Source organism: Pelobates fuscus, chromosome 1, assembly GCF_036172605.1.
Source record: "Pelobates fuscus isolate aPelFus1 chromosome 1, aPelFus1.pri, whole genome shotgun sequence".
NCBI lineage: Eukaryota > Metazoa > Chordata > Amphibia > Anura > Pelobatidae > Pelobates > Pelobates fuscus.
Window position 1 is genome coordinate 160,841,115 of NC_086317.1, and position 22,443 is coordinate 160,863,557.

Consider the following 22,443-nt stretch of genomic DNA (forward strand, 5'->3'; position numbering starts at 1 on the left):
CTGATAGCAAAAACACTTAAAGGAACACTCCAAGAACCAAAGTTATGGCGCCAGGAGTGCCCAGGCACCCCTTTATTGTAAGGAGTTAAACCCTCCTAGAACGGTTTAACTTCGTACCCGAAGTCCATCATGCCCCTGCCTCAACTACTGCTTAGGTTAAGCAGTAAGCTCGTATCATTGAGATACGATCAGCACTGTTAGGCTTAGCTCATTGGCTGAGAGCGTTCAGCTAATGCTCTCAGCCAGAGGGCTAGCTGTGCATTGCAGGGCTTAGCTCAGGTAAGCGAGTGAATGCTCCTGAACGGGAGTTTAGTGCTTTCACTTAGCAGTAGTTTAGATGGGGAGTGGCACCCAACTGACCCAAGGTAACAAGTCAAACTGTTTTACATGGTTTGCTTTCTTACAACGGTGTGGCGCCAGGTATCACACGCTGTAGTGGTTATGGTGCTTGGAGTGTTCCTTTAACTGAATAAATAACACTGTTATTGCTACATAAACAAACACAAAAAGGAAACCATGCAGTTTAGATTGCAATGTGAATGCTTACTAATCTAGTAAACCATGAAAAATATGTGTACATACGTGTGTGTGTGTGTAGATCTGATTCACTTGTTTAAGAGTGACAATGTTCCCTTTGTTTATTAAAGTCAAAATGGCAGTCAAATCACACAGCCCCAATGCTTCATGAAGCTGCAACATTATCTGTAGCACAAAGCCATTAGTTGCTGCTGAATGGTTATTTCATTGTTCCTACTTGGCACACTAAACCTAGGACGGAGAGCTGCCTGGAGTTCACAATAGTTTGGGCTCACCTGCAGGGAATATCCAGAGGTCTGAAAAGTAATTATCAGAGACTGAGAAATGGCTTAGTCAAAAGGATATTTAAAGAATAACAAAATGCTGAGGGCCTGCATGTTCTGGCTTTTGGCAGCCCAGCTTCTCGCTAGCATTTTTATTTATGTTTGTTTACTTTTGCTTTTATTCTCACCTCCAAATCCCTCTTCCCTCGTAAACGTTCTCCTTCTTGTCTGTCCCTTCGTGGGCTTTTACATATACTCTAGCTTTCATTTTATGTTGCTTCTGTCTGTCGTTCCTATATCGCACTGCTCCCCTTTCTTCACCACTCACCTCTCCAGCACTATGTCCTTATCACAGATCTCTGTCTCTGCTTGCCCCATTGTGCTACTTATTGTTCACTCTGTTCCTGGGGGATTTCATGAAGAACATAGAGAAAGAAAATAGATGAGGATAAATTACAAATGGGAAGATAAATATGAGAACTTTCAATATATCAATACACTCTTAACCCCTTGCTGCATGCTGAATGACAGAAACAACTTAGAGATGTTTGGTTTAAAAGCTAACTAAGGCATTTGGGACAAGATAGATTTGTTAAATTGATTTAAAGGGAACTGTTATGTTCTAGGATTTTCAATACTGTGCTTACTTTCTATATTTAACAGGGTTGTGTTTGTGAGGTTTGAAAACCAAAGTAAAATGTGCAAGTCTACAATGTTCTGTCTTGGAACAGAGTGCCATAATGTCTGTCAATCATTGTTATAAGCTTTGTTCTCCACATGACTTACATTTAAAATAAATGTACATACTGCTCAAGCTTTAGCAAAACACAAGAGACAGCATACAAGCTGTTAACCTTTTATTACCGCACTCCCTCAATGCTACACATGAACACTCAGGACCACTCACACCATGCTGGAGATGCAGTGTTGAGAGGGGCACACTGCATTCAGCTATGGTGGAAGTGCGTGAAGATTCTCTCCTTCTGGAAGGGGATACATAACATGTTAAAGTTGTTCTCATACTGTCTACCCTACTTCGAACCTGCAGAGATGCTGCTACACTACACCAAGGTCCCTAGATCTTTGTATAAAAATCTCTCATGATCCATATCCTGAACATAACTAAAATGGTGATCCCACAATACTGGAAACAGGCGGTGAGTCCTCCGCTGACCTTGTGGTTCTACCAGATGGAGGAACTGTGGACAGTCGAGGACCTTCACACTAGCGCAGCTGATACACATCTGTCACACATAAATACATGATCACACTGGCTACTGTCGACACCCTCTGCAGACTTCACAGACAAACTACAGTATTGAGCAACATCGACATTGACGGTGACTGACTACGGCCCGATCAACCCACAGTCTTGAGGGACACCGACACTGACCTCAACGAACTATCACCCACCCCCTCCTTGTCCTTCCTCTCTATTTGTGTTATTACAATTCTAGATCAATAACTATGTGGGTCACAAGGACCTGTTCTGAGGCTCCTTTTTGATGATTTCTATTTAACGGTAAAATAAGGGAAAAGTAAAAGGGGAGAATACAGAGATCCAAGACCCAAGAAATTACCTATAACTGTTACACTGGATATGTGATAAGATCTGGGACCTGTGAGTCCTCAAATGTTTGGGCCTGCGAGCTCACATAAAAATACACCTTACATGAATACTTTCCTTCTTCACTTGTCCTACTTGGGACCTGCGAGTTCCGCATTATTTCTTTCTTGATACTGTCAATTATATGAATGTTGATAAAACAATAAAAATTAAATTTACAAAAAAAAAAAATTAGCATGACATCACATGGGGAAAAAATGGTTAACACAAGTTCTAGGTTATGTTCAGTTGAAAAACTTTCAGAGAAGTGATGATGCTAAGGAATGGAAAATTACAAACAGCTATTGTAATATGTCTTTACTGTGGTCTCATCCTAAAGAAAGAATTTAGATAAAAAAAAAAAGAAATATAGAATAACAAAATTGTTATCCCAGAAAAAATGACATCATTTGATTCAGAATAGCAAAACTGTTGTTGAGAATGTTGAATATGTAATTACAGTTGATCCTCCCTTAACGACCTACCTGTTTTATGATGACTCACACTTACGACCAGCTCTCTAGCATGGACATTCAAGGGGTTTCCCACATTAGAGAGCTGGTCTATGTTTAGAGAATTTTCCCCGAACATAGATTAGAGGGATTCCCTGCTCTTTTGCGTTTGTCTACGTTTAGGTAAATTTCCCCGAACATAAAAAAACGCATTCAAGGGGTTTCCCACATTAGAGAGCTGGTCTATGTTTGGGGAATGTTCCCTGAACATATATTTGAGGGATTCCCTGCTCTGCTGCGCTTGTCTATGTTCGGGGAAATTTCCTCGAACATAGACCTGCACTGGTGAGCATGCTCTGTAGCGCATCCTCACTTACCGACCAATTCGCTTTACGACCAAGTCATAAGAATGGAATCCAGTCGGTAAGTGAGGAATGCCTGTATTGAATCAATGGGAGACATCCTATAGTATTATCCATAGTTTATTAACATACCTTATATTAAAGGGACATTCTAAGCACCAAATAACATTTAAAATTAAAATGACTATGCAGTAGGGGAAGGTAAATAATCTTGAGTCTTTCTCAGTAGGTCTGCTATAGAGAGGCTGTGTGAGTCCATGTCTTCCAACAGCCCCGCTATGATTTTGCATCTGCTGACAGCTAGGGAACTGTCCTGGGCAGCAGAGTGCAAGTATCATTAGAGTGCTTGCACTGTGCAGCAGTCACTAGGATCATGCAAAGAGAGCTTCAGCAGTGCTCCCTGCATGGTCCTGTCAGCAAGGGCCCATAATGTCTGTCACACATCTTCAGTGAGCAGGCCCACATCTGGTTTTGGTATGAAGATAATTCCATTGCAGTCTCACTGTTCAATTATCTGCCATTTAGTAGTTAAAACACTTTTTTTTTTTTTTACTCTATACAGCCCTGGCCACACCTTGCCTGGTTATGACTCACACAGCCTCTATGAAAAGAATGGCTTAATGTTCAATCAAAACTTACAGCATTGTGTGTGCATTTTGGAAGTTGTATCACCTTTATTCACCTGTTTAGTGAATTGAACTTTAATTGCATGCATGAATCTCATATAGGATCTAACAGGCTATTACTGATACCTGATGGATCTATGGATCCATATCCTACAGAAGCCTGCTGCCCCCAAGAATTCTCGCACTTGTCTTCTATTCTTGGGTATCGGTATTTGGCACACAGCTTCTTTTCTCTCTGGCCCCATAATTCTTTGACCTTCAGAGATATGGAATCCCAGATATTTGACAGTTGGCAAACACAACGGAGCCTTCTTTCTAGACACCTTGTATCCTGCCTTCCAGAGAATGTGTAGTAGATCGTGCGTTGCTTGCTGACATATTTCCTTTGTAACTGCTGCTATCAACAAGTCATCTACATACTGTAACAATACACACTCTCCTGGGATGGACTCGAAATCCAGTAGATCTTGACTTAGAGCTGAACCAAATAGGGTAGGTGAATTTTTAAACCCTTGGGGCAGTCTTGTCCAGGTCATTTGGCGTTTTGAGCCCATTACTGCATTTTCCCATTGGAAAGCAAAAATACATTGACTTTCTGCGGCAATTCGGAGACAAAAGAAGGCATCTTTGAGGTCTAAAACTGTAAAGTAAGTAGCCCCGCCCGGAATTAAAGCAAGCAGGTTATATGGATTGGGTACAACTGGATGTATACTAACAACCGCATCATTGACTGCTCTCAAGTCCTGCACAGGTCGATACTCATCTGTACCGGGCTTTTGAACAGGCAGCAATGGGGTGTTCCAGGGGGAAGTACAGAATTTTGGGATACCATACCGTATGAACTTATCCAGATAAGATTGGATGTTCTTCTTAGCCTTCTGCGGGATGTGATATTGTCTTAGGCTCACTGGATAAACCCCAAGTTTTAGTTCGATTTTAATAGGTGGAATATTGCGGGCCAGTCCTGGTGGGTTGTTCTCTGCCCAAACTCCTGGTATGTTGAATAAGGACTCATCACTCCTAGGGTTTTGGCTAGTCAACGCTGTATAAAGTCGCCACTCTTCTTCCTTTGGTACGGATAATGTCATAATACCTGAAGGTCCATTAAACTTTAAGGATGTTGTTCCATTTGGTAGGAACGTAATCTGCGCTTGTAACTTAGATAGCATATCACGTCCCAGCAATTGGACTGGACATTCAGGCATATAAAGGAATTGATGTTTTACTACGTGGCCTCCCAATGTACAGAGTCGACTTTTAAGAACCGTTTTTTCAGCACTTCTTCCAGTTGCTCCTATTACAGTAATAGTCCTTCCAGATGGAGGAGCAACTAGATTAGTCACCACTGAATGTTCAGCACCAGTGTCGATCATGAACGCACTCCTTTTTCCCCCTATTGATACATCGACCATAGGCTCCGCTCGACCAAGGGGGATGGAGCCCGGTCGGTATCAATAGTCCTCCATGACCGTGTCAGCCAATCCTACAAAGTCCCTACCTTCTCTATCGCGGGACCTTTGCGCTGCTGGAAAATACCTATCTTCCCTAACACTTCCTCTGTTCCCATTGCTCCCTCTATTACCATTACTCCCTCCGGGGCCTCCTCTACCTCTCGCTCTGCCTCTAAAGTTTCCGTAACCTGCCCTGGGTTGGTCTCTCTCGTACTGCTCTCTTTGTGGACACTCGTTCCTCCAATGCCCTTCTTCCTTGCAATACGCGCACTGATTCCTACTCAAAGGCTCCCTATTCCATCTACTATCGCCTCTATCTGGGCCCCGTCTATCTACGCCTGCGATCGCTACCGCTAACATATCTGCCTTTTTACGCATCTTGCGCTCTTCCTCTTTCTTACTTTCTGTTTCCCTATTCATATACACTTTATTCGCTACCTCCATTAGTTGGGTGATAGACATACCTGCAAACCCTTCTAACTTCTGTAGCTTGCGCTTAATATCTCCGTAAGCTTGGCTGACAAAGGCGGAGTTCACCATTCGGGAATTATCTGCGTCTTCCGGATTAAAGGGGGTATACAAGCGGTATGCCTCCAATAATCGGTCATAAAAGACACTGGGCGCTTCATCACTTTTCTGAATCACCTCAACTGTCTTCGACATATTAATGGCTTTCTTTCCTCCGGCTTTCATGCCAGCAATTATAGCGTCTCTATAGGCTCTGAGTTGAACCATATCAGCACCATTTACATTCCAGTCGGGATCGGTGTTAGGATAATGTGTTGCGGCCCATGCTGCTGGATTGGCTTGATTCAAAGCACGGGCTCTATCCTCTAGCGCTTTAATGGCCGCTTGGTTAATCCTTGTCCTTTCCTCATTATTGAACAAAGTCATTAATAACTGCTGGCAATCAGCCCATGTCGGGTTATGTGTCTGAACTATCGAGGTGAACAGATCGGTCATAGCTTGTGGTTTCTCAGTGTACGAGGAGTTGTGGGTCTTCCAATTTAAGAGATCGGTAGTCGTGAACGGGACATATACGAAGACTGGGTCAGCATGTGCCATTTGACCTGCGGCATCGATATAGGCTGACCCGGGATTCAGACGAAGAGGCATCTGATAATGTTTTAATTGTTGGGTACCGGTCAGTTGTCGGGTTAGTATGGGGCTACGTAGAGGGGCGTCAGTTAGAGGTTCCGATCGGGGGGTAATAAAGCATGAGGATGTGGGAGCTTGGTTTTGGGAAAAATTAGTAAATAAAACACTTCGAGCCGAGCTAGAAGAAGCTTGACCGGCAGTCTGAAGTGGCGCCAAATCAGGATATTCAGATCTAATGGGGGTTGGTTCTGGTTCCGGAAGGGGAGATTTAGTACGAGAGGGGGTGGATTCTGTACTGGAGGAGGAAGCGGAAGTGGATGGGGGAAGGGGTGCAGGACTTCCTGCATTCGTGTCACTTCCTCTTAAAGGAAAGTAAGGGGGCGGCAAAGGGATCTCGGACTCAGGGGGCGTGTCCAAAATGGGCCTAACACCAGTCCTAGTGGACAAACAAGTCCTAGCCACCATGAGGCGACATTGCTCCTCGTGGCATGTCTGAATCCATTTTGGCGAGTCATTTACGGCCTGTCTCCAACAATCAATATAAGGAAACTGGCCGTAAAGTTCAGGCCTACCTGATACAGCCACGTGTAAGCGCTGTACCAGAGTTGGATCCAAACTGCCACGTGGCGGCCATGCCGCAACCAAAGTAGGCCACTCCCTAGTACACAAAGTGACCAAACGTACAGGAGACATTTTAACCCCAAAATCACATGTTTTGAATCCCTTTTTAAAATTCTTCACCATACAACCTAAGGGATCCGGAATCGTTGACTCCGACGCGCCCATACTTATCAATGGAACGTCGTTGACAACGAATACTATGCACGCGTACTATTCAACAATCACACCCGTTTCCTCTGGCAACAGCACCACGTGGTACGGTTACCAAGTGAAACGTACACAATAACACAATAAACACTCAGGGAATTCCCGTACACACACAGCTGTGACACCAGTCACTAGATAATCAATATTATGCCCTTTGGCGAAACTATACAGTCACCCACGCTATAATTCTCTATATATGAATTACCCGTCTATAACACACCCCAGTAACATCGTCTTTTACAAATAGCGGTTACAGTACGGTTAGCATAGGTCAAAGCACAATTTAAGGTCACAATACAATTATTAGTGGTTATGGTGTTAAACATGCAATAGACGACAATGATTAGTACTTATATACAGTGTCAGTAAATATACAGGGTTATGGTACCGTGCACTATAATACAGCAACACACTATTAACACTCTCGCTAGACTGCTGAACTCGCGCTATCTAACAAGATATACACTTTACTAAACAATCTTTAACACATTTACAATTCCCAACTAAACTATTGGCCAGTACCTTGAATGGACTACCTAAAACTATGTACACCCGTTTTGGTTAGCCACACTGCCCAAGCACCACATATAGCGAGCTAGAGGACCGAATTTACACAGACGCCTCTTAGTCGATTACTATCAAAAATCTAGTGGGTTCCAAATTTACACGCCTTCCCACTTAGCCAAGATAGGTTGAGAGCTAGCGAACCGAATTTACACAGGCGCCGCTTAGTCTCCCGGTCCCTCCGACCTAGCGAACGTAATATACACCCTAGAACGCTAGTCTAGACAAGACACCGGTGTCCGGCTAGGGCTATTTACACCAGAACCCCGCCTGACTAACAAAATCAAACGGTCTGACTAAAGAGCGTTCGATCGAGCGGTGCGCCTTCGCTCCTTCCCTCCGACAGAGGGGGCAGATTCCATACACAATTCAAACCCCTTATGGGCCTACCGCACAATCGGTATACCCCTAGTGGGTCTGCCGTCTAAAACAGCAGTTGTCTTACCTCCTCGTTCCTGAACCTGAGTTCACACTCATCGACGGGGACACCCCAGCACTTCTTACGTAGAGGCCGATGATCTCCTGGACAACAGACCAGTGGCGCCGAGACGAAGGGAGGTCCACGCAGAAGTTCAGGGGTGCAGCCGTAGAGAACGTGGGCAAAGATAGACCGTCTCACGCCTCTGCCTCTCAGCTACCGTTGAACGATGAGCTTCCCGGCCAATGCACCAAATGATACCGGAGAAACTGACGGAAGCAAAGCACAGAGAGATGGACACAGGTTTCTTCAGGAAGGAAGAGATTCTTTATTGGATCACCGATCGGGACTCAGAGGGACTAATGTCACCAAAAATACAGCAAGTTCTGAGCCCCGGACAATAGTGCAGGCTCCTTATATAGACATATAACTCCTCCCATATTAAGCTCCACCCGCACATTCTCTTGACCAATCAATACAAATAAGAATTAACTTCCTGCTTGACCGCATGGCCTGTTCAGCACAATGGAGGAGGGGAATACTACATCCTGTATTCTTGCACATGCTCCGTACACTACTGATCGTATCTTGCCTCGTGCAACCAACTGATCGATACGTCAGCATATGCACGTACACATGCCACGTGGTAATCTCGGCCTACTAAATTTATTTTTACCGAGATTCCACCACATTACCAAAGCAATAGATAAGACATTCTAAACTAAACATACTGTGCAGTAAGGAAGGCTAAAAAAATTAGACTACCTTTCAGGAAGTGCTAGGGAGGCTGTGTGAGTCACATGCATTGAAGGTGTGGCTGGGACTGTATAAACAAAGTGATTTATTTCCTAAATGACAGAATTGAGCAGTGAGAATGCAGAGGCATGATCTGTACACCAAAACTGTTTCATTGAAAAGTTGTCCTTTTAACAGGAGTGCTGCTAGAGCCTGAAATGACCAAAGTTTATACATAATAAACAAGTATGGCTCAGCCCCCACACACAGAAATGTTTTAAACCTTTTTGTTTTTGTTGTCTTATTTTTTTCTTCAAATAATCTTCCAAGTCTATTTAAATATATGGAGATTTAGTAACACCAAATGGTCATATTGTTTTTAAGCCTACCACTTGTTATAAATGTCATAAAAAGTGCTTAAATTGCAAGAGAGTTATAAGGAGCTCATATGCAGTGATGCAAGTAACCGGGTTATTCACTAAAATGGGAATTTCAAATGTAGGGCAAAAAAAGCTGAACAATTCTACTAAGTCAGCAATGTTTCCACTTTGGCAATTTGGCCTAAAATTTCCTTTGAGTTCCCAACAATTCTTCCTTTACCTCACCATTATCCTCACCAAGTTATAAGCCAGACATTAAAATGGCTGGGTTTAATGCTTAGCTTAGAAATAGGAAATAGCAGGGCTAAAAAATAAACTAGGCCAGAGTAACCAAAGGAACAAAGAAAACATAAGGAACAAGAAAAAAAGGGCATCAGAACTAGCCGGGTCAGCGATACCAGAAAAATATAACAGGGTCAAAATATAGCCAGGTAAAACCAGGAAAAATCTAAATATTTAAAATAACCCAAGGTCTAAAACCCTGTAAGGGCACTATGCCTATAACAGAGAGAGTATATATAGGCCCAGGTCAAAATGGAAAAGATTGAAAAGGGCATGAAGGTCGAACTCACGTCAGTTTGTTTGGAGCTGGAATAACGAGCCCATGACCTAGTCGTAACAAGACAGCACTGAAAATGATGCGGCCATTCGAGACTAGTAAAATTGACGGCTTCTACTTTGGAGGGAGAAGCTGGCTTGACTCTGTGAATTGACATGGCTGCGTTAAAATTAGAATGCGTACTCGGGGAAGACTGAGAACTTAGTGTTACGCAGCAACATTATACTTGGAGCTTCACCATGAAAATCTATGTGAATATCAAATGCGTCAAATTCGACTGCGTCAAATCTGCGACAAGGATTCTGAAGTGGTTTCCAGAATTTAAGATGGCAGTCGTAATGACCCAGGGGTTTTATTGTGAGTTCTTCTTCTAACAATAACCCATATAAGTGGTCGTAGAAAACTAACCAAAACCTTTTTTAAAATTAAAACTCTTTGTACATTATTGTTATTACTATTTTAGTTACAAAGCACCAGGAACCTTAGCAGTACTGCACATATTTCATTGTAACAGTTTGCTTTTTTTGAAAAGTCATTACTAGTAGACTACGAGACTGTACACCCACACTCTACCCTCACCCCTGCCACAATGTCCCCTAGCCTTGTGTCTCTGTCTTTGTAACTCAATGTCACCCTCATCTTTTTGCCTGTGTCTGGGTCTCTCTCTCACCCATTTTTACTCAGTCCCCTAATCCCCCCTAGCATTTTGTCACTAACCCCTGCCTCTCTTGCTCTTTGTCACTCAGTCCCTCTAAACCCCTTAGCTCTCTCTGTCACTGTTATTCTGTCCACCTAATCCCATGTCACTGTCTCATTAATCCCATAACCCCCTAACCTTTTGTCACTCTGTCCTCCTGTCCCTCTCACCCTTTTTCACTTGGTTCCCTTGTTCCCTAGCCCTGTGCCCCATCATTCTGCTAAATAAAGTTAAGGACTGACAAGGATTACATTATTTAATCTCCTGTCAATCTGTCCCCCTAGCCTTGTGTCACTCTGTCTATCTAACTACATGATACCCTAGAACTCTGTAAGCCCAAATGACCCTAGCCTTTGTTACTCAGTCCTTCTAGCCCTTTGTCACTGTTTCTCTCATTTTTTTGTCTCTCTAATCTCCTATCCTACGTCAATCTGTCCCCCTGTTCCTGTTGCCCTTTTCAATCTACCCACAATTCCCTGTCCAGCTAGCCTTGTGTCACTGTCACTCTGCCTAATCCTCTGTCCACCTAACCCAGTTGTGTTACTCTATCTCCCTGATATCTTTTGTGCTAGCCCTTTGTCACTGGCAAAAAGTGGCACTGCATCTGAATTGGTGTGACCCACCTAGACACAGTAAATTTAAAATAAAACATAATCATAAGTAAAAATGCATCTATAATAGCACGACATATTATATGTTACTATAAAATAATTGTTACGGTATTTATATATAATAAATTATATCAAAACGTCTGGAGTGCTCAGGTTTGATGATTATTATAAGAGAAAGTAAGGTACTGGATGACAGTGTGTAAATGACTATGTGCACACATGGATCAATAACCATTTATATGACTATGTGCATGTATGGGTATATGAGTGTGTACACATGGATAAATTACGATATGTGACAGTGTGCATTCAAGGGTAAATAACCATGTATATAACTGTGTGCATGCATGTGTAAATGATTGTGAGTGAGTGCATGGGTAAATTACATTGTATATGAATGTGTGCATGTATAGGTAAATAACAGTATGCACACATGGGTAAATGACAGTGTGGCTGCATTCCTGATGCGGAACTGGTATCATGCAGGAAGACTGACAACAGCCTCAGCCAAAGATGTGACAGAGGTTTCTGTGACTGTCATTCTCTCTTGCACTTGATTCCTGTCCACTATACATTATATTATTATATTATCACACACTATATAGACAAAAATATTGGAACACATTTCTTAATAATTCAGGTGTTTCAATCAGATCCATTGACACGTGTATAAAATCAAGCACCTAGCAGTGTGCCCAGTTTTCATTTGTAAATTCAAGTGTGGTATGTGATAGGACGCCACGTTTGAAATAAGTTAGTTCATGAAATGTCATCCCTGCTAGATATTCCACGATCAGCTGTAAGTGGTATTGGAAAGTGAAGGCATTTACGAACAACAGCCACAAAGTGGAAGACCACATAAAGTCAGAGCAGGGTCACGAAGTGCTGAGGTGCATGGTGCGTAAAAGTCTCCAAATCTCTGCTGATCCCATAGCTGATGAGTTCCAAACTTCCACTAGCATTAATATCCGCACAAAAATTGTGCAGCAGGAGCTTTATGGAATGGGTTTCCATTCACCAAGTACAATGACAAGTGTCGGATCAAGTGGTGTAAAGCTTGCCGCTATGAAAATGTGTTCTGTGGGGTGACAAATCTTGCTGATGGACAAGTCTGGATTTAGTGGATGCCAGGAGAACGTTACCTGCCTGACTGCATTGTGCCAGCTGTAAAGTTTGGTGGAGGAGGGGTATGGGGCGGTGTTTCAGAGGTTGCATTAGGTCCCTTACTTCCTGTGAAGGGAAATCTTAATGCTTCAGCATACCAAGACATTTTGGACAATGCTATGCTTCCAACTTTGTGGGAACAGTTTGGGGAAGGCCCATTTCTAATCCAGCAAAGACATTGTTAGGTCCACAAAGACATTGTTGGATAAGTTTGTTGTGGAAGAACCTGACTGGCCTGCACAGAGCCAAACCCATCAAACGCCTTTAGGATGAACTGGAGTGGAGATTGTGAACCAGGCCTTCTTGTCCAACATCAGTGCCTGTCCTCACAAATGATCTACTGGATGAATGGGCAAATATTCCCACACAAACACTCCAGCATTAACAATGCTTGCACACTGTCATTTACCCATGAATGCACATCGACATCTGTAATCTGCCCATATACACAGTTGTATGCAATTATTTACCCATACATGCACAAATTTATCCATGCATGTACACTGCCACATACACTGTCATTCAACAATGATTGCACGTTGTCATTTGCCCATACACCCACACAGTCATGTACACTGTCATTTACCCATACATGCACACTGCCACTGTTATTTAGTCAAACATGTACACTGTCATTGACCCATGCATCCACACAGTTATTTATACACAATGATCCAATACCTTACTTTCATGATCAAACCCGAACACTCCAGACATTTTGATATAATTTATATCACATTAATATTAAAGGTTAACATCTAATTAATAAGTGTGTGTGTGTGTCTGAATTCTCCATGCTTAGTCACACCAATTCAAATGCAGTGTTAACTTTTGCCAGAGTGACACACGTATACGGGATAGAGTAACACAATAGGGTTAGAGGGACAGGGGATTAGGTGGACAGTGTAAAAGTGACACATGGCTAGTTTTATAGGGGATTAGGGGGATAGAGTAACAAAGGGCAAGAGGAACAGGGGGCAGAGTGACAGAAGACCAGAGAGGTAAGGGATTACAGGGACAAAATTACACAACAGGGCTAAAAGGACAGGAAATTAGGTGGACAGAATGACAGTGCTAGGGGGTTTAGGGAGACAGATTGACAAAAAGTGAGAGGGAAAGAAGGACATTGACAAAGGGCTTGGAGATTAGGGGGAGAGAGGATTAGGCTGACAGAGTGACAGTGACACAGGACTAAGGGAACGGGGAAAGAGTGACAAAAGTTTAGGGATATAAGTAATTGAGGAGACATAGTACAAATGTCTAGGGTGACATGGGGTTAGAAAGACAGAGTGAGACAAGGTTAGGGGGACCGAGGAAAAAGAGGGCTAGATCCTCTAACCTCATCAGCCTTGTGCTCTATCCCTGTGTCACTTGGTTTATCCCTTTAAGTAGGTTAGAGGGCAGAACGACATAGAGGGACAGGGAATTAGGTGGACAAAGTGAATGACAAAGGGTGAGATAGACAAGGGGACAGAGGGACCAAATAATAGCAGGTCTAAGGAGATAGGGAATTAGGGAACCAAGTGAAAAAGGGTGAGAGGAACAGGGGGAGAGATTGACAAAACATATTGGTATATGGGATAAATAGGACGACGGACTAAAGTGTCAGTGGGTTAGAAGAACAGTGACACAAGGCTAGGGGGACCGGAGTTAGATTATCTATCCCCCTGTCACTCTGCTGCCTCAGCTCCGTGCCTCATTGTTTACTAATTCCTTGAAATAGGGTTAGGGGGCCAGAGCGATACAGAGCTCGGGGGAGGGTCAGAAGGTATGTTTTACATTGTTCCTTAAAACATTGGTGATGGCTTATAGTAGCTGCAGCAATAAGGACCTGCACACTTGGCCTTGGGAGCTAAGAATCCTCTTTGTCGGTCTGTCAGGTCCGCTGCGGAGTCTGGGAGAATGGCGGCTAAAGTCAGCTGACTCTGCCGCTATTTTGGAGCCCATTAAGAGCTTTGTGGAAACTTGAACCGGAGCCGGGAGTTCAGCGCCAGCCCTGCTGAGCAGGATATGGTTAATTCATGCACACAAGTTAATTCTACCATTTCCATGACCCACCCATGCGCACAATTTATTTATTTATACGTCACCTGCAGGGCTACGTACAAAGAGTGGTCGATGTACATTGACTAACTACTGACCTGTGTGAAGGTGGAGAGCGTTGCACTGGAAGCTCACTGTACATTCACGTTTTTTGTAGTGACTGCTGAATTACCTTCAAGATGTGGAGAATCACATCGTTTAGCAGTCTGTCTGTCAAACAAGGATAATTTAGCACTGTCTTCACATCTGATGCTGGACACTGGCCCTCTGCATTTGCTGTATTAATCATCTCCCTATACAGTTGATGCCTCATTAGTGCAACAGACAGTGCAAGTAATAATACCCTCATCAATATAGATACAACTCAGATACTAACATTTTAACTAACCTGAAAACTTTTGAAAGCAGTTTTTTTTAAAGCCTTTATTTTAAAGATCAAGAGATGTCCTTGAAGAAACATTCCAATGACCATAACCACTGCAGTAGTAAAAAACTGTTTGACTCATGACAATTGTGGGGCATCAAGGCACTCCTGGCAACATAACCACTACTGCACACTGTACTGGATATGGTGCTAGGAGTGTTCTTTAATTACACACAAGGCTCTGGGATTTCTTTACTATATAGTGCTGTGGAAACCTAATTTGCTAAATCAAACAAAAAAATTGCAAAAGTTTTCCCTTATCAATAATATCCCTAGAAATCCAAATTCCATTAAATCAGCTCTGTCACCATCTGGGGTCTTTGTATATTTTGTAAAGTCTCCTGACAGTAACGTCGCCATCATCTTCCTATGGTCCTTTGCAGTGGTTGCCATTTTCTTCCTGCCAGTCCTCTTAAGCTGCCAGGAGCCCAAATTATCATAAAACACAGTGTTCTATGGAGGAGAGCTCTCGCTCATGCTGCAGCTTTAATAACTATGATCATTGCTGGGCAGCTGGCAAACCCAGTATTGATGAATGGGCTGAGGAGCATTCAGGGAGACATCCAAAGGGGCTTTTCAAACTCTGGGGATCTCCCTAATACTGGGGGAGAAATTGGCACTTTGACAGAGCTGGAGGGAGGGGTGGGGGGCATTGTCTTAATGACACAAGTACTTAAAAAGCTATGTGTCATGCTCACCGAGAGAGCAGCACATAGTTCTTCTGTCAGTCTGGGGCCTCTAATTGTAGCCCCAACTAAGAGAGGCACTGGGTTTCCTGATTTTTGTTTAATGCTGCAGGCTAGGGACATTTAAAAGCGCTTAATTTGAGCACCACATATAACTTATTTGTCAGTCTGAGGCCACTAATTCTAGCCCTGGCTGACAATGGGGACCATCATGTAACAAATGATACCTGGGGCTTCTTGGGAACCAGCAGTAATACCTGTCTCGCAGGACCATTACTGTTTGTAGGGGACAGAAAGCTTTTTATAATTGCACCTCATTTCAGTATACATTCCACTAAAAAAAATACAACAAAGCATAACTACTTCCATGTATTTACATATATACATATATAAGTCGGTTAAAGGAACACTCCAAGCACCTTAATCACTAGCCTGCTGTAGTGGATATGGTGCCCTGGCACCATCCCATGGTAAATAGTCAAACCGTTGACAACTTATCTGAGGTCTATCTGGAGCCTGTCACCCACTCCTCTGGAATGTTTGCAATTGAAGAGGGTGGTGCACTTAACAGAGCGGGTACTGCCATCTCCTCTAGAGACAGAAACTTCCATTAGGTTCACTTTTCTAAGCGTTAGCTCATTGGCTTAGAGCAACAGCTGAGTGCTCTCAGCCAGTATGTGTATTCCTGCATGTCAGTGGCAAATTTTCTGGTTGCAGAAGAGGTGGTGGTGGGTGCCTAGCTTACCCCAGGTTTGTTGTCAGTCTATTCTTAAGTGGAACTGGCTACTTACTGTGGGAGTGCACCAGAGCACCCATGGCACCACAGTCACAACAGCAAGCTTAGGGTGATCCTCTTGGCTTGGGCTACATGATTCTGATTTTCTTTTTACTCCTGCCATTGCTCTTTCAATGTTCACCTTGGCTCTGTCATGCCACTCTTGTCAATCTAACAACGTTCAGTTTCATATACCATGACACTTCTTATATTCATGACAACCATATCTACATCTTCTTCCTTCATGGATCTTGTCATCGTATCAGCTGCCTCTACCTCAATACTTCCTGAAATAAAAACTGGAAAAAAAATTCTGTCTCAAACACAAACATCTTTTGTCATTCATCCTCCATGTCAGTGGTGTTACCATTGGCTCTGTCCCACCAGTTTATTTCCTTGGCATCATTTATGTTCCTCACATCCAGTCTGTTTCTATATTTTTCCACTTTCATCTTAAAAAACTTATATTAGCTTGGCTTTACAATTAGAAACAATTAAAGTGCTTCTCATCAGGCTTTAATAAGCCCAGATACCCTCTTTACAGCCTTTGATAAATGCCAGTGCCAGGCTTACCTCCAGGCTCATCTAACCTGTTATTAATCTTTATACTGATCTCCTATTATCCTTTAGAATTCAAATTGATAAACCTAGTACTCAACCTCGGAGCTTTCCATAATATATATATATATATATATATATATATATATATATATATATATATATATATAATGCACAGCAGGGATTTATGGGCACAGCTGGTATTTCCGCTGTCAGTGTTCTCCTGTAGGGTTTCAGATGAAAGTGTGCATGTGTAGACTGAGATAAGACCAAATATGATTTTCAGAATCTTTGCTTTCCCTCGGGTGGTATAATATCCAGTCCTTTGAATTATGCATCTTACTCTTAACTGCATTTGGATCTCCTGTGGACTCCCATTTATACTTGTAGGGTTAGTCATTTGTTACACTCGGGGAATAATTTCTTGTTTTTCAGTGTTGTTAAGACTCTGGATTCATGGAAACTTAAATATCTTACCCTGTTGTAGTTTTCATGTGTGTCCATTTGACTGCTCCACTGAAGCCTTACATCTAAGCCTATGGAGACATTTTGTTTTTCTTACTAGGTTTGTGAAGAAAAAACATGGGTTTAACATATAGATTATACATAAACATACATAATACAAAAAATAAAAAAAATAAAAGAAGGTGAATATACGTAAAGAAATGTACAAACAAAAAGTTCCCAGCTGAAACAATCTTTAGCGGGGCAGGCCAGAGTCTCTCATCCTAGTCTATTAGGTCTGCTCTGAATCATATACATGTGGAAATTAGAATGGCTTAAAGCGTTACTATTATCAAATGAAAAAAACACTGTTTTTTGATAGAATAACCGTACCAACCCTGCTCCACCCAAACTTAAAACAAAAAAGCCCAAAAAACTCCGTAAAGTACCTATATTCTAGTGTCGAGGACAAGTTCTCCCATCAGCTCAGTCACTCCCCCTAGTTGCAGAGATGGGATGTAGGGTGAGGACGGACTGAGATGAGGACATGGAAGGAGAGGGGAGCAATACTGCCATTGGATGTGTGTTGGCAGTTTGCTGTACATGCTGAATACAGACATCCAATATGTACACAATTTATATCAGCCAGCCTGCAATTTTTGTTCCGGGCTGGCTAGTGGCACGCCAGTGATGCTGTCTGAGATGTTATATCTTTGTCAGCAGAGGGGTTAAACTGTGTATGCACAGCTTTTCATACTGAAATGCTGCAAATACAGACTCCATGCACCATGACCACTTCAAATAACTGATGTGCGTTCCCTTCGGAGGCATGGCATTTTATTCAAATGATTACTGATGGAGGAGGAGACTTCTGGCCAGCCTCTTGGAAGCTTGTAAACAGGAGAAGTATTTCAACATGCTATATTTGCCATATTTGAAGCTGACCATTTTCAATTTTGTTTTAGTGAGTGTTGTTTGCTAAATGTGCGAATGTGAAACTTAAGTGCTTAGCTTGACATATAGCGTTCTTCACCAGTCTGATTATGGCAAAACTGATGTAAAAGTGGAATTGTGATTCATTCAATATCATTAACAACTGAGGTTATCAATAATGACGCCAGAATGATGAGTCCCTGGAACAGTATCAATTTACACCAATGATGCCAAATTGGCGTGAGATGATGCCAGTTTGGTGTGAGATGGCCCTAGCATGCATGGCACTTACCCAGCAAATCTCAATAGGATTAATTAAGAGAATAGTGATTGTCTGAGAGATTCTTAGCCACTCCTAAGTCGTGGGAAAAAGAGGATATACCTCCAACTTCTTCTTCTATATACTTATCTTATATTTATATTAATGGCATAATTTTAATACATTTAGAAAATAGAGGTTGATAGTCTGGAGTGTGACTTTAAAGATACATCACAGACACAATATATTTTAAAGCCAACTATAAGGACCACATTTTTCTAGTACAATATTTCATTTAACTGTAAACGTTACTTATTTTTACGGTCCATTACCTTTACGATGAGATAGAGACGTTTGATATTGTGCAAGCAGCTCAGAAACTGAGACTGTAAATGTGATATGTATCGTGGAATCAGAAGAATGCGATATCCTGTTTCTCCTCGTACTGTATAGATCTGATACAAAATATTTCCTGGAAAAAGCATTTTACGGCCCCCTCCTGTTCTTGAAAAAAACTTCTCATCCTCCTACTATACACACTGGAGTTTCCCTACCCTGAATATTCTGTTGGTATTGTAAAAATTTGGAGCGGCTTCCCACTGCTTAGTCCAAAGGGAATTACTTTAATAGGCTCTTGTCTCCTAAAATACTCTACAAGTTGGCAAATTTCAAATATTAGCAAACATTGATAGTGCTCAAGATAGACAGTGCAAATAGCTGCCAAGAGAACTCGTGTAGGAGTGTATTGATGGAAATATTGCAATCATCCTCTGTTCTCTGTCATATGATGGATGTAGGTTTTCACACAAGGCCTTCGAGCAATACAGTAATGTGCTCTAAATAGCTCATGCGGATGTCCATGTTTAATTATAGATTAAGAGTTATGTTCTATTTATGAAAAAAATATTACATTATATAAAGATAGATATACTGTATTGCTCTTGGTAATTGTAATGTTTATAGATATATCATTGGTAATTGAAGTTAAAGCGTTACTATAACCCTTTTGAGGGGAGGACCTTTACTATGTAAAATGGCCTATTGGGCACTATGGAGAAGTCCTCCTCCTCTGTTTGCAACATAAGCTGCAATATAAAGATTTTTACTTACCTGTGGAATTATGTCCAGGGTGAAGCTCCCGGCGCTAATCTTCCGCACCACCTTTGGCGTCACAGGGACACATCTGTTTTTTTTTTTTTAAGTGCAATGGAGGGAGGTGGGAGGGAGTGCAATGTGGAAGGGAGGGGATAGCAGGCTTCCCATTGCAGGCACTTAACATCAGATTTCTGATCTGCCAGTGCCACGTGTACTGGGGGTGCAATTAACCCCCAGCAAACAATTAACAATATCTCTGTATGTGTAGTGTTTCAAGCTGAAACACTGTACGTACATACTCCTAACACCATGACCATTCCAAATCAATGAAGTAGTCATGGTGGTTGTGGAAACCTTTTAAATAAAGGCTAGGTTTTGCTTAATTAATTAATTTATTTATAAAATATTTTACCAGGATGGATACATTGAGATTTCTCTAATTTTCTATGTCCTGGGTCCACAAAACATTGCATTGTTACAATAGGATACAATATTACAAAAATGCAATATATATACATGCACACATATATAAATTTAATGCATAACAGGTAATAAATATATTCAACCATGACAGGTGCATTCTGTGCTTAGGTATATTGCCATAAACTTCTTAAAAGATTTTAGATTGAATAAAGAACGGTGTCCCTAAGGTTATTCCATAATTGCGGTGCTCTGTAGAAAAAGGAGGATCGAGCCACTTTATTTTTGTATTGCGGTATGCTAACTATCGTGCTAGTACTGGATCGGAGGTTATAGGAGGTGGGAACAGCTGGGGAGAGCATTCTACTCAGGTAGGGTGGGAGCTTCCCAGAAATGCTCTTATGCACAAGGCTGGAAAGATGAAGAGTGCGTCGGGATTCCAGCGATAGCCAGTTTAGCTCTTTTAACATATCACAGTGGTGGGTAAAGTAATTACATTCTAGTACAAAGCGGCAGAATGAATTATATAACATATTAAGTTTATTAAGATGGGTTTGCTGTGCGGGTGCATACACTACATCCCCATAATCATTGACCGGCATTAGCATTTGTTGCACTATCTGTTTCCTTTCTGTAGGGCTTAGGCAGAATTTGTTTCTGTACAGGGCACCTAGTTTTGGGTAAAGTTTTGAAGAGATTTCTTCAATGTGAAGGCCAAAGGATAGATTGGGGTCTAGCAACATACCTAGATATTTGAAAGAACAGACAGCTGTCAGTGTGCTATTTGAATTTGTTCTGATACACAGTTGTTGATTTTGTAGTTAATGTAATTTAGGTACAGTTCCAAAGATCATTGTAACAGTTTTGTCAGTGTTTAGGAAGAGTTTGTTATCCGCTAAACACTTTTCTACCTCTGTGAATTGGTTTTGGAGCACAGCCTTAAGCTGCGGTAGATTGGGTTTACTAGCGTAGATTACAGTGTCGTCTGACATGTGTACAGTTAACGATTTGCAGACGTTAGGCAGATCATTTATAAATAATGTGAATAGCAGGGGGCTGAGTACGGAGCCTTGGGGAACACCAAACGTGATTGAAAGAGGGAGACGCTATCAGAAATGGCCACATATTGCAATCGCTTTGAAACATACGATCAAAACCAGGTTAGCGGACGATCACCAATGCCTGAGTTTTTAAGTTTTTGCAAAAGAATGCCATGGTCTATTGTGTCAAAGGCCTTGGCAAAATCAAGGAAAATAGCTCCAGTTATCATTTATTTTTCTTCCTTGTGGGGTTCCTTCTGATTGACGTGTATAGACAAAAATATTAGCATGGCATAGATTTACTTTTTTGTTAACTCTGTCCTTTTCACTGCAGGTGCCCGAAGTCATATCCTGCTGCCCCCCTGCCTTGCTGCCAATGCCTCAGTTTACGTTTGCCTGTTTCTGTGGCCTTCACGGGTTTTGCAACATGAAAAGGAAGAAAGAAGAGCAGCAAGCAGAACAGGAAACATCAGTATGAAGAAGATATTTTTACCCCCAAGGTCCAAGCCCTCCAGCTGATATGTATTTCATTAACTCCTATATTTCTGTATCAGCGTGTAAACCAAATGATTACAGGGAAATGCATTGCATATCTTCAGTAGTGAAGACACTATCTGTATGTTCTCTTGTGCTCAAGAGACTTCAGATGTATAGAGGGTTGCTTAATGCACCCTCCTCAAACAACAGGTTAAATATACTTTACCTTAACGGCTAGCATTCTAAAGTGGACACAAGTGGTGGAGATTCCAGCTGAAGTAGCCATTGGCTCAGTCTTCTCCTACAGCTGCCCGGAACCTAATTATCAATATGAGGCTTCTGTAGCGAGGGTGTGGGCTAAACTGTGTTTTTGTATTCAAACAGTCCTCGTAATTTTGTAGATTTTTTTTAATTTCCTGGTAGAAATGTGATCTGGGATTTTAGAGTATCATCTTGAGATGCTGCAAAAAACATGGTGCAAAACATTTATACCGGCAGGAGGTCAGGAAAATGTTCCAAAGCTCATACAGATCTGGGCCGCCATGTACAAGTCAAAGAAAGGGAAGTGCGGAAGTTTCGTTATATTGCACAATGTTTTCAATTTAAGTGACCTTGAAGTATACGAAATAACCGTGTTTTATATACCCAAATAGCCTAATTCTTTTCCAGATATTTAGCCATTTTTAGTAATAATATATCTATCTGTAACTCCTGAAACTAGAATTTTCTTTTTGAATTTTGGAATTTCCATGACGAATACTGCTGTAGCACTACCAACCACTGTATGGCATTGTGAGTTCAGCAAAGACATGTGCTGTTGGAAATATGCAGGTAGCATACACATACATGGACTCTCTAATAATGCAATATCCCTGGCTGCAAAGTTTAGGATTGATCCCAGTGGACAACCTGCATTGTTACATGTAAAGCAGACAAGG

At 41.9% G+C, this 22,443-nt stretch overlaps 1 protein-coding gene across 3 annotated transcripts in view; it reads left to right on the forward strand.

Annotated features, from left to right (window-relative positions):
- BLACAT1 (BLACAT1 overlapping LEMD1 locus) overlaps positions 1-22,214 on the forward strand; it is a 58,332-nt gene extending 36,118 nt beyond the window's left edge. For all 3 annotated transcript variants that reach the window (XM_063444349.1, XM_063444350.1, XM_063444351.1), the window contains one exon: positions 21,363-22,214. In XM_063444349.1, coding sequence (XP_063300419.1) covers positions 21,405-21,506 — 102 coding nt within the window. In that variant the 5' untranslated portion in view covers positions 21,363-21,404 and the 3' untranslated portion in view covers positions 21,507-22,214. The remainder of the gene's footprint in view (positions 1-21,362) is intronic.
- Positions 22,215-22,443: the final 229 nt, after the last annotated feature.